The sequence below is a fragment of the Engystomops pustulosus genome, chromosome 5 (assembly GCF_040894005.1).
Source record: "Engystomops pustulosus chromosome 5, aEngPut4.maternal, whole genome shotgun sequence".
NCBI classification, from domain to species: domain Eukaryota; kingdom Metazoa; phylum Chordata; class Amphibia; order Anura; family Leptodactylidae; genus Engystomops; species Engystomops pustulosus.
Genome location: NC_092415.1, coordinates 127,683,512 through 127,700,188, shown reverse-complemented (window position 1 = coordinate 127,700,188; position 16,677 = coordinate 127,683,512). Strand labels below are relative to the sequence as shown.

The following is a 16,677-nucleotide window of genomic DNA, read 5'->3' as shown; positions in this document are numbered from 1 at the left end:
TCTTTGTGCCTCATAGGCTTAGAGAAAGCTTCCGAGCGAGTATTCCTGCGTTCCTGTGTATTCCTGTGTTCCTGTGTGTTCCCGCTCCTGAGTCCTGTGCTGCCGTGTTACCCGAGTTCTTCCGTGTTGCTGTGTTCAGTGTGCCTGTGTTCCCGTTCCCACCTGCCTGGACCTCCTGTTGCTGACCCCGGACTTGGATTTGACGTTGCATCTCTGCCGCCTGCCCTTATCCTGTGCCTGGACCTGACTACGAGATTGTCATCCGCTAAGGTACCTCGACCTCGGCTGCCACCGTGGGCTAGTCACACCTGGGAACGACCTAGTGGTATCCTGCCGCAGCAAGTCCAACACGCTTTGCGGCAGGCTCTGGTGAATACCAGGTGCCGCTAGGCTCCGGTCCAGGGTGTTGGCTAGTTCCATCTCCCGCGGTGGTCCAGAGGATTCATTGATCCTGACACTACTTTGACATGTCCCGTAAGCTTGGAAACGGTGCAAGCTAAAAACGCATCAAACTGGATGTCAGGCTCGAGGGTTGTGGGTCCTCTGGTCCACTGCAGACAATGTCACAAGCCACTACCTGGGACCGGAGTCTAAGTGGTACCAGCAGCTTGGACTAGCTGTGGTGTAGTACCACCAGGTCATTCCACAGGCGTGACTTGAATGCAGTGGCGGCCAAGGTCGAGATACAGAGACGGCAGACAATCTCGTGTTCAGGTCCAGGCACAGGGCGAGACAGGCGGCAGAGATGCAACGTCAGAGTTCAATCCGCGGTCCGCAACAGGAGGTCCAAGCAGATGGGTACGGGAACACGGCACACAGGACAGCAGCACGGAGGAACACTGGTACACAGGAACAGCAGCACGGAGGAACACTGGAACACAGGAACACGGAGAGGCTAGGCTTGACACAGGAACATGGAGGGACTCAGGAACGCAGGAGAGACTGGAACGTAGGAGACATTGGAACGCAGGTAAATCTCAGTAGAGCTTTCCCTCAGGCTGTGAGGCACAAAGATCCGGCAGGGAGTGTAGGAAGAGGTAGGCTTAAGTAATTTTCTGAAAATGGCCAGCGCCAATTAACGGCGTACTGGCCCTTTACATTTACTGAAAGCGGCGCACGCACTGTGGCTCCTACATATTTTTTTATTGCAATGTGTGCATTCTATTATATAGACAACTCCCTCACTATTACAATTCATGTATGACATGATATTATGTTGTTGTGTATTAGACTTTTGTTGGTGATGCATAGTTACATGTTTTACACGGAGTGAGCCACATCTAAAAAAGCCTTTATGGTGTAACCAACTTTTCTTTGTTCCTGTTTGAGGGAAACTGGGAGCAATCATGTTGCCTATGGAGGTTGCTTTTCGTGATACTATATTGCATACCATTTCTGGATGTGTTCATCCAGAAAAAACATAACGGTGAATTAGATACCACAGTGTACAGGAAGCCCACCTTCACCAATTCTTTACTGCGCTGGGACTCATTTCACCCACCAGCCCTAAAGAAAGGTATCCCCTGGACAATACCTTAGGATACGCAAGAATTGCTCATCCATTGGTGAGTTCAGATGTCAAGCTAAAGACCTGAGATCCCATTTCCGAGCCCTTGGTTATCCGGATTGCATCCTCCATTCAGCATACCAGCGAGCATTGGGGTCAAATAGGACTGATTTACTTAAGACACGTCCTGCTTCTCCTATGCCCCAACTCATCCGTTTAATTGGCACCTATGACGGTGGTGCACAGACTGTACGTCAAATCCTCAACAAGCATCAGCACGTACTTAAAATGGACCCAGATTTATCGACAGTGACACAAGACTATCCCACAATTACCTTCAGAAGAGGGCGGAATATCAGGGATAGACTAGTCCATGGTCACTTTGTCAGACCTAAACAGATGGGGACCTGGCTCAAACAGGATGTAGTGGGATGCTACCGATGTAGTGGGTGTGTGGCCTGTAAGGTCATAAAGAATCCCTGAGGGTCATTTACCTAGCCACATGCGGGTGTGGAAAACAGTATGTGGGCAAGACCTTTAGGGAATTCCTACGTCGTGTTGGGGACCATTTAGTTGACATTAGGCACAACAGACACATACATGACCAACATGGGGGCAGCACGCAGGGACTTTCCTTTGTTGGTATTGATTTGGTGAAACCCCCAGAGAGAGGGGAGGACTGGGATCGCATTCTCAGACAAAAAGAGACACGCTGGATTTTTAGACTCAAAAGTGAAACCCCACAAGGGTTAAATGAACAATTGAGTTTTGCGTGTTTCCTCTAGTCTCTGTTCCCCGTTTTCTACCATTTTACACAATAATTCAGGGCTTAATACTTTTTGATTACTGTACCATCTTTGATTATTGTACCAGTTTGGATCATCTTAGGTGTATTCACTTCACTAGCTCAAGCCATTTGGTGTGTATCGGCCTTAGGGCTATAGGGCATATTAGCGCACTTTTCTCCTCTTTCCCTGTATCTCTTCACTCCCCCGGGGACGCCCATATTGCCATGGCCCGGGCATCCTTGCCCGATCTCAGGCGGCCTCTGGTTCTGTCTCTGCGCATGCGCAGGTTGTGCGCATCGGCCGCATCACCATGCGACAAATTAGGCGCGCAGCTGGCTCCGTTGGTGCGAGTGACCATGCGCGGGCCTTTCCAGCCTGTGCACACACGCGCATGCGCACGCCGGCCCCTCCCCCCACGGGTGTCGCGGCGTGGTTGTTTGGTGCAGGGCACGCTTATCAATCTGTGCTACAGTACCTCACACATGGACCCACTGGTCTCTCAAGGCCGTACACGGGGACGTTACATTTGGGCCCCCACAGCCGCAACCTAACCACTGCTTCTTACCTATGACTCTGACCAAGGTAAGATGACAATATCTTGGCGTTTTTTGCTTTACTTTCATTTTTTTCTCATTTATATTTGCTGGTATGTGCAACTCACTAGTTGCAATTTTTCATAATAGGGACAATCCACCCCTGTGTCTCTCACCTAACGTAAGGTAGGACTGCTGAACACTGGCACTGAATACCTATTACTCCCCCACCCACCCCATTTGCTTTTGGGTGTCTTGGTCTATTTATTGAATCAATGATTCATGATTGTTCTTACTAGGATCTTTTTTGGCGTACTGCATTTCCCCTGATGAGCCCAGGAAGGGTGAAACAGGTCCTATCGGGATTTGGTTGCCTTGACCCCTATGATGTGTATTAGTGTCTATAGGACAAGTTTCTGTCCATAACTTGCTACTAGACACTTATTTTCTCTCTTACTGGGACCACTCTGGTGGATTAGGCTTTGTGATAGGGTTAATCAGCCAGGGATAGGTTCCTGTCGCGGTTGTGGCCAACTAGGACCACGGCTCCGAGGTTAGGTTTTCAGGGTATCAGAAAAGCTGGACTTAAGGTGTATCAGGGAGAGTGACATTGTCATCTTGACCCCATCCTTGACATCCACAAGTCCCATCTTACCCTGTTCATATTCACCTATCCTTTTCACTCTATATGGACACGGTGTGTCCTTCCTCCTTGGACGAGCACTCTGACATACCTCGCCTGAGATATAAGCTGAGGCCGGAAGGTGTGCCACGTACTAGTTCCTTAGTTTCTTTATCTGTATACTTTGATGAATACATTAGGCCACCCAGCTCATGTTCTGCATATGTCTATTTCTCTCCTAGATGGGGTTCATGCACAGAGGATTCTGCTTGGAGGCGGCATTTTTGTATTTTATTTTATATTTGTATGTATCTTGAGACCTTAGTAAAAGTTATGTTTTAGATCAATTTTTTTTAGAGCATTTTTTTCTATATTGCAACCTTTGTCCAATATTGTTGCTAGGTTCTCATCTTGAAAAGAATCGGAAGACACTTGTTCACTATGTTTTTGATGTCCCTAAATTGTGGACTACACAATATACAATATAGTCCAATCACATATTACTCTCCAATCACACTCCAGTGTACCCAATTAACCATTGCCTGTTCAGGCAGGATCTACAGCTGCTAATTACCTAATTACTCTCCCTTAATGAGTTGATAAGAGTCACTAGATGGGTCCTAATAGGTAGCGTAGTAGTAGTTTGACCCAAGGCTGAATGGCTTCTGCATATTCATTACAACGAGCCAGTGGCTCATTGTAATGAATGACATGCAGAAACGCCATATACTGCGATACAGTTGTATTGCAGTATATGGTAATAACGATCTGACCATCTAGGGTTTATGTACCCTAGATAGTCTAAGAAATAGTGTAAAAAAAAAAAATGAATAAAATATTAAAAGTTCAAATCACCCCCCTTTCCCTAGAACTGATATAAAATATAAATATAAAAATCACAAACACATTAGTTATCGCCGCGGCCCAAAATGCCCGATCTATCAAAATATAAAAATGGTTACGGCCGGCAGTGACCTCCGAGACGGGAAATGGCGCCCAAATGTCCGAAATGCTACTCTTACACCTTTTTACATGACATAAAAAATGTAATGAAAAGTGATCAAAATGTGGCACAGTCCTCAAAATGGTAGCAATGAAAACATCGTCTCATTTCGCAAAAAATGACACCTCACACAGCTCTATACACCAAATTATGAAAAAGTTATTAGCGTCAGAAGATGGCGAAAAAATTTTTTCCTTTTTCGTACACATACGTTTCATTTTTGAAAAAGTATTAAAACACACTAAAACCTGTATAAATTTGGTATCACTGCGATCATACCGAACCAAAGAATAAAGTATAGGTGTTATTTGGAGCGAAGAGTTAAATCCGTAAAAACTGAGCCCACAAGACCGTGACGCACATGCGTCTTTTTCAATTCTTCCACATATGGAATTTTTTCCCGGCTTCTCAGTACACGGCATGTTATAATAAATAACATCATGGGAAAGTAAAATTTGTTACGCACAAAATAAGCCCTCACACAGCTCTGTACACGGAAAAATGAAATAGTAATGGATTTTTCGAGGCGGAGAGCGAGAAATGAGCGAAAAAACCCTGCGTCGTTAAGGGGTTAATCGTAATTCATGTGCTGTAACCTTTATCATAGTTAATGTATCAAATGGTGCAACATGAAGCCCTATCCAGGTAGCCACTAACAAAAGAGCCTATAGCTTTTTCTGTTCAGTGTAGAGATAGATGGTGCGATCACCCTAATGCGCACATGGATCGTCGCACCTATGTAAAGTACACCCTATATGCTGATAAGTAGATTCGCCTTATATACTGATTGGTAGACACGGTATTGATTAGTAGACACTATAAAGTACTATGCACTGTCAAGCCCTATTTCCCACACGCTAAGTCAGCACTTATGTCAGAGGAACTGGAGCTATTGGCACTGCTAGTTAAAAAAATAGATCCTAACATTAGTCCCCCCCCCCCTGACTTGTTTTGCCAGAGAACTGGCATCATCAGGGGTTTGGGCTATTAGTAATAATTTGATAATGTCTACTAATCAATACAGTGTCTACCAATCAGTATGGTGCGACAATCCATGTGCACATTAGGGTGATCTATCTCTACATTGAACAGAAAAAGCTATAGGCTCTTTTGTTAGTGGATACCTGGATAAGGCTTCATGTTACAAAATTTGATACATGAACTACGATAAAGGTTACAGCACATGAATTACGATTAAAGACAATACCGCTATTGACCACCCTCTATATCATTCCAAGCCCAATCTGAGCGTGATAATAAACGTCTTACTTACTGTCCAAGCCCGTTCCCCCTATATGCACTACTCAGTATGTTACTGAATACAGCAATATAAAACGGGTCATTATAGGCCTAGAGAGCTGTGTCACACAGTGTTTTTAATTTTTAGCGGGTAACACTGCGCTCCAGGGGTGTGGGAAGGTGATGTTTTTGAATGAGGGCCTTTCTGGATTGTGTGGATGAGAATCTCAGAGGTGTAGTTTGACAAGAGCTGCTGCGTCCTCTGGTTAACAGGGAGGAAACCCTGAAAGTAACAGATAATTTTCTGGAAGGAGTAACCAGTAGACGGTAGCGCTGCTAATGGCAGAGGTAGGTCTGATTGCTTGTCAGATTGCTTGACAGTGATACAAGTAAATTTGTATAATAAATAATTAACATTTATTGTCACAACTGGTTTACATAAAAGACTGGATTAAACAGGTAGGACAATGCGTTTCGGGGCGGATTTACCCCTTCTTCAGGTCCATAGGCTTCTGTAATGTGTAGAAACATTGTATCAAGTTCTATTCCATAACATATATATATATAAATACATATGGTTGTTATACCATAATGAAAGTATAAATACATATAGATTAATAGGTGGAAAAAAACAAAAAATATATATAAAAAATATATAGGGATTAATAAAGATTAAATAGATACAAATAAAAATAGATACAAATAAAAAGCAGTACGCATATTTAAAATTGTTATAAGATATTGGAGATTGATATATCAGTACAACATACAATAAATATTTGCAGTAGAGATACACGACTATGAGGCATTTGTAAACAGAAAATTGATTTTAAATCGTGATCTTGTAGGTGTAAGTTTTCACAGCTGGGGTGTATACATCTCAATCTAATGTATAGTAATAGATCTACTAACCTTTTTATACTTGGGGGGGAGCACATGGGATGTTCTATATGTAAACAATATTGACACTGGAGGGATAAATAATTTGATTAGATGAGGAACCTAAGAGTTTAACCCCTTAATGACCGCCCTATCGGGATTCTACGTCGGTCATTAAGGGTACTTCTTCTGACGCGACGCCTTTCTACAGCGCCGCGTCAGAAGATGATTTCGAGACATCGGGTCAGTATAGTGCCGGTGTCGGGCTGTGATATCACAGCCCAGACCCGGCACTAACACCCGGGATCGGAAAAACTCAGATCCCGGGTGTTTAACCCCTTACACGCCGCGGTCAAGCATGACCGCGGCGTGCAAGTGTGTCCCCCGTGGATCGAGGCTGTCGGCTCCTCTTCTCGCCGGGTCCTGCCTTCCTGGCAGGACCCGGCTGTAAGTAACTGAGCATGCGCAGCATGAAAAAAAAAACTACGAAAAACTTCCCGTAATATACAATTTTTCATCAAACACCATCACAAAAAATGTTCTAAAAAGTGATCAAAAAAAGCTACGTTCCCTAATATGATACGACTGAAAAGAACAACTCTTTTCACAAAAAATAAGCCCTCAACCAGGTCTAACAACATAAAAATACAGAAGTTATGGCAATAAAAATTGTCAATAGTAAAAACAATGCGATATTCTCCAATATTGGTTTTGCTCAGGAAAATTGAGCAAAGATAAGAAAAACTATATAAATGAGGTATCACCGCAATCGTAGTGAACCAGAGAATAAAGATAAAATATTATTTTTACATTACGGTGAGCGGGGGGGGGGAAATGCTAAAAATCCAAAATAAAAATTGATGATTTTGTTTGTGTCCCCCTTGAAATAGTTAATAAAATCTCATGAATAAGCTATAGACCCCCCTAAATGAATTATCTATACATTGTATCTCATTCCATAAAAAATAAGCCCTCATATGTTTGCATTACCCAAAAAAATAAAAATGTATAGGTAGTACAATGTGACAATACAAATCTGCAGTGAATGGCGGCTTCATTCAATCTATACTTGGCCGTGCGCCTGTACAGAAGTTTACCACAACATATGTGGTATCAGTACACTCTGGAGGAATTGGGCATCAAACGTTGCAGTGCATTTCATCATTTAATTTATTCTGAAACTGTCAGTTTGGCCTAAATGAATGTATTTTCCAAAAAAATTCCATAGTTTCTAAATCGCAGGTCCATATTGTTTTAACCCATGTGAAACACTTAAAGGGTTAATGGACTTAATAGAAGTTGTTTTACATACGTTGAGGGGTGAAGTTTCTATAGTGGGGTAATTTATGGGGTTTTACTATTATTTAGGCCTTACAAAGTCACTTGGAAGCTGAGTTTTCCCTCAAAATGTGAGTTTTGGCAATTTTCATGAAAATGAGAAAAATGTAATTTATCAAGCTTTTTGGGTAGTTTTGCTTCCTATCTGGAAAGCAGAACATTTCAAACTTGGAAAATGAAGAATTTTTACAAACTTTTGCCAAAATTTCACTTTTTTTCAGAACGAATCGCAAAATGTATCACTTAAATTTTATAACTAACATGAAGTACAATGTGTCACGAGAAAACATTCTCAAAATCACCGGGATATGTTAAAGCGTTCCGAAGTTATAACCAATTATCGTGAGACATGTCAGATTTGAAAAATCGAGTCTGGTCATTGAGCTGAAAACTAGTGTCGGTGATAAGGGGTTAATTGATGTCAAATAGTAGACCTGTTGTTAATTAGCTGCTAACCTTCATAGCTGAGCGCTGGGGAAAAAAAACAGTATTTAGCAGGCTGTTTGTTGCTGAGGTCTCTGTTATGCTGAAAACAGGAGTAGTTTCGGTTAAGGTATGGACTGGCAAGAAGTAAGTAGGCTGGGTGCAGGTTAGAGGAGAGGACTTAATTGGTATGAGGTCTGTACTGTCTGGCAGCAGCGTTGAAAGTGATTGCTGACAGCCAGAAGGTGGAAGCCTTTGTGGCTTTGTGAGTGGTCGTACTTACAAGATGGACATGTTTTTTTTTTTGTAAGGAGGGGGGGGGGGGATAAGAGTAATAGATCTGGGAATAAGGGGTAGATCAGGTACGTAGGGGTTACTTTCTGGCCCTACACTGGATACACTATGTTTTTAAACACATTTGTTTTTCATGGAGCTCCCAGTACCAAAGCTACTACTATTTTATGATTCAGTTATTGTCCGGATATGGGTAATTTTTTCTGCTAATGGCAGTTTTGGGTAAAAAGTTGTATAAATAATCCCTGCCATGACAAATGTATTTGTCGTATTTGTTTGTTTTATATTAATAAAAAGAATTTAACTACTATAATACTGCCGTTATTTACAACAATATAACTACTGTATATTCCGTCGTATAAGACGACTTTTGAAGACAGAAAAATCTTCTGTCTTGTCTGGGGTCGTCTTATACGCCGGTAATCGCGACCGCCCGCCGTGTATTCACGGCGGCGGTCGGGTCGTGCTGCATGGAGAGGGCTCACGGGCTGAGCCCTCTCCATAGGCGGTAAGTCTTTGCTGCATATTTCACAGCGTTGGCTGCCGGCAAAGTTGCCGGCAGCCTCAAAAAGATAGCGGCGCATGGGTGCCGCCATCTTACCTGGGATCGGTGCTCCCCGTGACGTCATCGGGGGCGGCAATCCGTCTCTATGGTAGCCTCGGGTCTTCCGAAAACCCGAGGCTATTTCGTTTTAACCCCTTCATTACAATGTGCTGATAGCTATATATAGCTGATATACTGTAGTATGGCAGTATATGGTAGGATCGATCAGACAACCTAGGGTTAAAGTACCCTAGGGAGTCTGAAAAATGGTATAAATAAAAATAAAAAAAAGTTAAAAAAAAAAAATTATAATAAAAAATTTCAAATCACCCCCCTTTCCCTAGAACTGACATAAATATAAATAAACAGTAAAAATCATAAACACATCAGGTATCGACGCATCCGAGAATGCCCGATCTATCAAAATATGATAACGTTTTTTTCAGTGCGTTTAACCCCGTAACGGAAAATAGCGCCCAAAGTCGAAAATGGCACTTTTTTGCCATATTGAAAAATATAAAAAAATCTATAAAAAGTGATCAAACGGTCGTACAGTCCAAAAAATGATATAATTGAAAATAGTATCAAATTTCGCAAAAAATTACACCACCCACAGCTCCGTACACCAAAGTATAAAAAAGTTATTAGCGCCAGAAGTTGGCAAAATCAAAAAAATAATTTTTGAACAGGAGGTTTTCATTTTTGTAAATGTATGAAAACATTCTAAAACCTATACAAATTTGGTATCCCCTTAATCGTACCGACCCAAAGAATAAAGTAGACATGTAATTTGAAAGACGTAATATCCAAGCCCACAAGAAAATGGCGCAAATGCGTTTTTTCACCATTTTCATTGCATTTGGAATTTTTTTCCCGCTTCTGAGTACATGACATGGAATATTTAATAAAATAAAAATTTAAGGTACAGTATGGTAACATTTACAGTAAAATGGACGATGGTGATGTTGTTGTTGTATGCCTTATGTTTATGAGCGACAGTTTTCCTGCTATATACCTGCATGTCATAAGAATTTAAATTAAAAAAAGGACCATGTTAAATTCAAATCTGTTTTTTTTTAAATTTACCGGTGTTTTGTGTGCGTTGGAAAAGGGGTAGTCTTATACGGCAAATATATCTTAAACTCTATATTTTAACAGGAAAGTAAGGGGGTTGTCTTATACACCAGGTCGTCTTATACGCCGGAATATACGGTACTATAATACTGCCCCCAGGTCTAGTTTCCCTCCCCCTTACTGCAGCCAGTCCTATTCCCCCCTCCCCTCCTACCCACTGTTCTAGTTTCCCCCTCCTGCCCGGTTCTAGTTTCCCACCTGCAGTCCCCAGTTCTAGTCTCCCCCTCTTGCCCCGTTCTATTCCCCCAGTTCTATTCCCCCTCCTCTCCTGCTCCCAGTTCTATTTCCCCCTCCAGCCCCCAGTTCTATTTCCCCCTCCTCTCCTGCCCCCAGTTCTATGTTCTATTCCCCCCTCCCCTCCTGCCCCCAGTTCTAGTTCCCCTCCTGCCCCCTGTTCTAGTTCCCCCTCTGCCCCCAGTTCTATTCCCCCTCCTGCCCCCAGTTCTATTCCCCTTTCTGCCCTCAGTTCTATTCCCCCAAGTTCTAGTTTACCCCTCCAGCCCCCAGTTCTAATTCACTCCTGCAGCTCCCAGTTCTAGTTCCCCCTTTCTGCCCCTAATTCTAGTTCCCCCCCTTCTGCCGCAGTTCTAGTTTTCTCTCTGCTGCCCCCAGTTCTAGGTCCCCTCTCCGCCCTAGTTCTAGTGCCCCCTTCCCCCAGTTCTAGTTGCCCTCCCCCCCTAGTTCTAGTGCCCCCTGCTGCAACAGTTCTAGTCTCCCCTGCAGCCCCCAGTTATATTCCCCTCTCCCCTCCTGCCCCCATTTCTAGTCCCCCCTAATGCAGCCCCCGGTTCTAGTTCCCCCTTCTGCCCCCAGTTCTAGTTCCCCCCTGCTGCCCCCAGTTCTAGTTCCCCCCCTGCTGCCCCCAGTTCTAGTTCCCCCCTGCATCCCCCAGTTCTAGTTCTCCCCTGCTGCCCCCAGTTCTAGTTCCCCCATGCTGCACCCAGTTCTAGTTCACCCTCCTGCCCCCAGTTCTATTCCCCCTCCTCCACCGAGTTCTAGTTCCCCCTTCTGCCCTCAGTTCTATTCCCCCAAGTTCTAGTTTACCCCTGCAGCCCCCAGTTCTAATTCTCCCCTGCTGCCCCCAGTTCTAGTTCCCCTCTCCCCCCTAGTTCTAGTGCCCCCCTGCTGCAACAGTTTTAGTCCCAGTTATATTCCCCTCTCCCCTTCTGCCAACCTTTATTAGTCCCCCCTCATGCAGCCCCCAGTTCTAGTTCCCCCTGCTGCCCCGAGTCATATCCCCCTCCCCTCCTGTCCCCAGTTCTAGTCCCCCCCTGCAGCCCTCAGTTTTAGTTCCCTTCCCCCCCTACTTCTAGTCCCCCCTGCTGCCCCATTCTAGTTCCCCTCCCCCCATAGTTCTCCCCCTGCTGCCCCCAGTTCTATTCCCCCCCTGCAGCCCCCAGTTCTAGTTTCCCTTCTCCCCTCCATAGTTCTAGTGCCCCTCTGCTGCAGTTCTAGTTCCCCTTTCCCCCCTTAGTTCTAGTGCCCCCCTGCTGCCCCAGTTCCAGTCTCCCCTGCAGCCCCCAGTTCTATTCCCCCTACTGCCCTAGTTCAATTCCCCCTCCTCTCCTGCCCCTAGTTCTATTCCCCTCCTCTTCTTCCCCTAGTTCTATTCCCCCTCCTCTCCTGCCCCCCAGTTCTATTCCCCCCCGCCCCTCCTGCTCTCATTTCTAGTCCCCCCTGCAGCCCCTAGTTCTATTCCCCCTCCCCTCCTGCTCCCATTTCTAGTCCCCCCCTGCAGCCCCCAGTTCTAGTTCCCCACGCCCCGTCCAGTTCCCCCTTCTGCCCCAAATCTAGTTACCCCCTGCAGCCCCCAGTTCTAGTCCTCCCGCCTGCAGACCCCAGTTCTAGTCCCTCCTCCTGCCCCGAGTTCTATTACCCCACATTACCCGAAATCAAACAAAACTGGTGCCAATCAAAATTGTTACATTTGTGCTGGTTTGTGATGCTCAATTTTTTGTTTGTGCTGCTTTTGTTTTGAATATATTAACTAAAGGTCAAAAGGTCAGCCAGCCCCCACCCTCACACACATTAACCAAATCAAACAAAAGTGGTGTCAAACATTTGTGCTGGTTTGTGAAGCAAAATTTTTTGTTTGTGCTGCTATCATTTTTAAGGTATTTTTAGGGGTTTACATAAGTTATGGTGTTTACTATGAACTGCTATAAAAGCAAACCCAGTGACACTTCTCTGGTTTGGTCACCAGAGGGAACTAGCAAACACATTGGGGCAGATTTACTTACCCGGGCCATTCGCGATCCTGCGGCGCATTCTCTGCGCTGGATTCAGGTCCGGCCGGGATTTATTAAGGTAGTTCCTCCGCCGTCCACCAGGTGGCGCTGCTGCACTGAAAAGCATCAGAACGCACTGGAGTTCACCGCGTGCATGCCAGCGCCGATGCACCACAATCCGATCGCGTGCGCCAAAATCCCGGGGCAATTCAGGGGAAATCGGCGCAAATCGGAAATATTCGGGTAACAGGTTGGGAAAATGCGAATCGGGCCCTTAGTAAATGACCCCCATTGTACTCTGGAAGGAATGAACTCTGCTGACCTCTGGAAAAAATGATCAATACATTAAAAATGATAGCAGCACAAACGTAAATATTTGCTGCACAAACGTTTGACACCAGTTCTGTTTGATTCGGTTAATGTGGGGCGACGTCTTCGGGGAGGGGGGGGGTGTTGACCGCTATCATGGCAGCCCTGAGGTCCAATCAGGACCCCAGGAATGTCCGCTGGCAGTGCCTCTAAGATGCTGTGACGGCATCTTAAAGACACAGGGGGTCATTTACTAAGGCCTGATTCGCGATTTCCCGACGAGTTACCCGAATATTTTCGATTTGCGCCGATTGTACCTGAATTGCCCCGAGATTTTGGCACACGCGATCGGATTGTGTCGCATCGGCGCCGGCATGCGCGCAACGGAAATAGGGGGGGCGTGGCCGAACGATAACCCGATGTATTCGGAAAAACCGCCGCATTTAAAAACAGAAAATGTGTCGCTCTGGACGCGCTTACCTTCACTCAGCCGGCCTCGGTGAATTCTGGTGCGTTCAGATGCTTTTCAGCGCAGCAGCGCCACCTGGTGGACGGCGGAGGAACTACCTTATTAAATCCCGTCCGGACCCGAATCCACCGCAGAGAACGCGGCGCTGGATCACGAATGGACCGGGTAAGTAAATCTGCCCCACAGTGTTAACCTATGCACGTGCATAAGCTGACACAGCTTATACCCTGCAATAAATCAGTAAAAAAATGTTCTTAAATAAAAATAAATTAATAAAAATGCCCATGAACCCCATAAACATATAAAAAGACGCAAAAAAGTCTAAATTATAACACAAACCCCACATATATAATAGTGCACCCTCGCGGATGCAAGGCAGAGGGGTTGTTGCGAATACGTCCCACCATGTAGCTTGCAGCCTGTGTAGGGTCTGATCAACCCCACAGCATGTCACTACATAACACAGGGGAGCACTGCAGCAGTAGAGTCTGCCTGGTAAGGCAGGAGTTAATGCTTGATGTGATGTAATATGTGTTAACCAATCACATGTGTTATCCTAATGAATCTGTGAGCTGAGATGTAATTGGAGGAGTAGCCACCACCTGACCAGTGGGAGTAACAAAACCCCTGGTCAGGAAACTTCAGGAGCTCAGAAGAAGAGTTCTCTCTCAGAAGAGAGTCCAGTGTGAGGAGAGAGTTCACTCTCTCAGATCAGAGTAGAGACTCTGAGGAGTCACTGCAGCCAGCACACCAGACCAGAGCAGGTGAGCCCAGCTCCCTGCCTGAAGAGTGGAGCTAAGAGCTAGTTAGTGAGAGGAAAGGGGTATCATCCTACCTTCAAGGGTGATATCTGAAGCAACCCAGGACAAGCTGAAGTATCCTACTAGGACACAGCTATCTTCCAGCCTGCCCATTGCATCCAGGCTGATGTTCTACTCCTGTGGCTCCCTCCAACTGCATCTCCAGCATTCTACCATTCTGTTAAGGCACGTTGCTATGGTTCCTGTCCGTTCCAATAAAGAACTGTAAGTTGTTTTTGTTCAAATTCTGCCTCTGTCTGGTCCCTGCTACTACGGCTGTCACCATCATGGGCACCCTGTCCACTACACTGGGACTCATACTCCAGACCCCAAAGGGTTGCCCCAGGGAGAACCGCTATAGCAGCCTCTCCCTCATCATTTCTTGCCAACACCACCCTGCTGGAGACCTGCCAGGCTGTAGGACAGCCCTCCGGTTCCCCATACCAAGTTCCGTGACACTAGCGTGCCTAGGCCTCAACCGCCAGCCACTCAGGTACTGCGGGCCCCGGCTGACTCCAGGCCCCAAGAAAAGGCTAGGCCCCGGTGGGGGATGTTGCAATAGCATCACAGCATCTATTACGACCAGTAGATTTAAAAAAGATCATTATAGAACCCGCTTGATAAACATCGTAGAAAAAAAAACCCATTAAAAACCCACCAAAAATTATGATTTTTACCTATTTCATCCCACAAAGAATGCAAGAAAAAGTGTTAAAAAAAAAAAGAGTGGCCCGCAAAAAACATGCCATCAACTGTTATGTCACTTGGAAGACGGCGATGCAAAAATGAACAAAACATTTTCCTGTCGTGTATGTACTGTATAAAGAGCAATGTGCATTTTCTTGAAAAGTTAGTATTAATTATTTTAATACAGTAAAAAGGTCTGGTTTGGGTGGACTAAGCAATTAAGTTTTAACCACAGGAATTATTTGGAAGTGAGATTTTGGGGATATTCTGTGATATTTGAAGGCATAAAAGAGAAAATATTTTATAAATATTAATTGGATTTTTTATTTTATAACTATTAACATGTTGCTTTTTTATTTTCAGAGATGCAAAAAATATGGCCAAGGATGTTAATTCTGCTCTAATTGATATTTTATGTGCTGAGCTGCACGTGGAAAAACTTGATGCAATGAAAATACTTGCCTCATTAAAAGATGAAAAAAGATATTTACAGGACATTTGGTGTTGATCTTCAAGTTACTATACTGCAATCCTCAAAAATTACCTATTCTGTGATCCATTGCAGTTATATAGACCAGAATAAATTGTATTGAAAAATTATCTGATTTGTTATTTCCAATTTTATAGGGGAGTAGTTGTAATAGCTATAACGTATCCAAGAAGAAATAGATTGGCACTCACCAAGGGATGTCATCTGATCAGGGTTATTCTTTATTTTACATACTTACAGGCGGTCCCCTACTTAAGAACACCCGACTTACAGACAACCCATAGTTACAGACAGACCTCTCTGACCTCTGGTGAAGCACTCTGAATGTTTTACTGTAGTCCCAGATTGCAATGATCAGCTGTAAGGTGTCTGTATTGAAGCTTTATTGATAATCCTTGGTCCCATTACAGCAAAAAAGGTTTAAACTCCTATTGTCACTGGGGCCCAAATTTTTTGGCTGGATCTACAATTACAGTTTCGACTTACATACAAATTCAACTTAAGAACAAACCTCTGGACCCTATCTTGTATGTAACCTGTAACTGCCTGTATATATTATTATACTGCGGCAACTGTGTGATGCCATCATGTCAATATGGACCAAAATCTCTGAGGAATGCTTCCAGCACCTTGTTTAATCTATGCCACAAAGAATTGAGGCAGTTCTAAAGGCAAAAGGGGGTCCAACCCGTTACTAGCATGGTCTACCTAATAAAGTGGCCGGTGAGTGTATAACATAAGTCTCCAGCAGTTGATGATTAAGCAATGGGTTTGGGTAAGTAGCTGCTTTGTAGCAGACACTAGACGCAGTGGGGCACATTTACTAAGCTCCATGATGATATGCAGGTAGTGTGTGATAGTGACATGTGTCATTTGTGTTGTGTTCTGATTGATTTCCTTTGTTGCTAACAGAGCTCATTAGTTAAAGGGACCCCTCTGCACCATTATCCCAACCTGGCCTGGTGCAGCTATCCTTTCTTGCCACTAGCAGTACATTTTAGTAGATTGCATCTGTAAATACTTTATCCTTGTTTATGCTTTTCCCCGTTTGCATTCATTGCACTTGGCTCATCCCTAATTCCTTCCCTTACAATAAACCTGCCAAGTTGTTTTACTCTTACCTATTGTGAGTGTGTGTTAAGCTTAGGCTTTCCTGAGTCAACCCCTGGTAGAAGAGGAAAACCCTCCTGCTTACCTGCCAGTGTCAGTCATCCATCTATGTTGAATCCTAAATGGGATCCAATTAAAAAATGTACACAAAAGATATTGAACAGGCCTAAGCCAATACTTATGCTCCGCCCCTTACTCCATCCCCACACACTATTATTACAACCTCAGTGCCATTCATCTCCCCCTCACATTGTGACCCCCCAGAACCCTCTCACATTGT

General features: G+C 44.4%; 1 protein-coding gene across 7 annotated transcripts in view; it reads left to right on the top strand.

The window, feature by feature from the left end:
* MTRR (5-methyltetrahydrofolate-homocysteine methyltransferase reductase) overlaps positions 1-15,397 on the top strand; it is a 517,819-nt gene extending 502,422 nt beyond the window's left edge. For 6 of the 7 annotated variants that reach the window (XM_072152995.1, XM_072152997.1, XM_072152996.1 and 3 more), the window contains one exon: positions 15,161-15,397. In XM_072152995.1, coding sequence (XP_072009096.1) covers positions 15,161-15,305 — 145 coding nt within the window. In that variant the 3' untranslated portion in view covers positions 15,306-15,397. The remainder of the gene's footprint in view (positions 1-15,160) is intronic. The other variant, XM_072153001.1, reaches the window with a different exon arrangement.
* Positions 15,398-16,677: the final 1,280 nt, after the last annotated feature.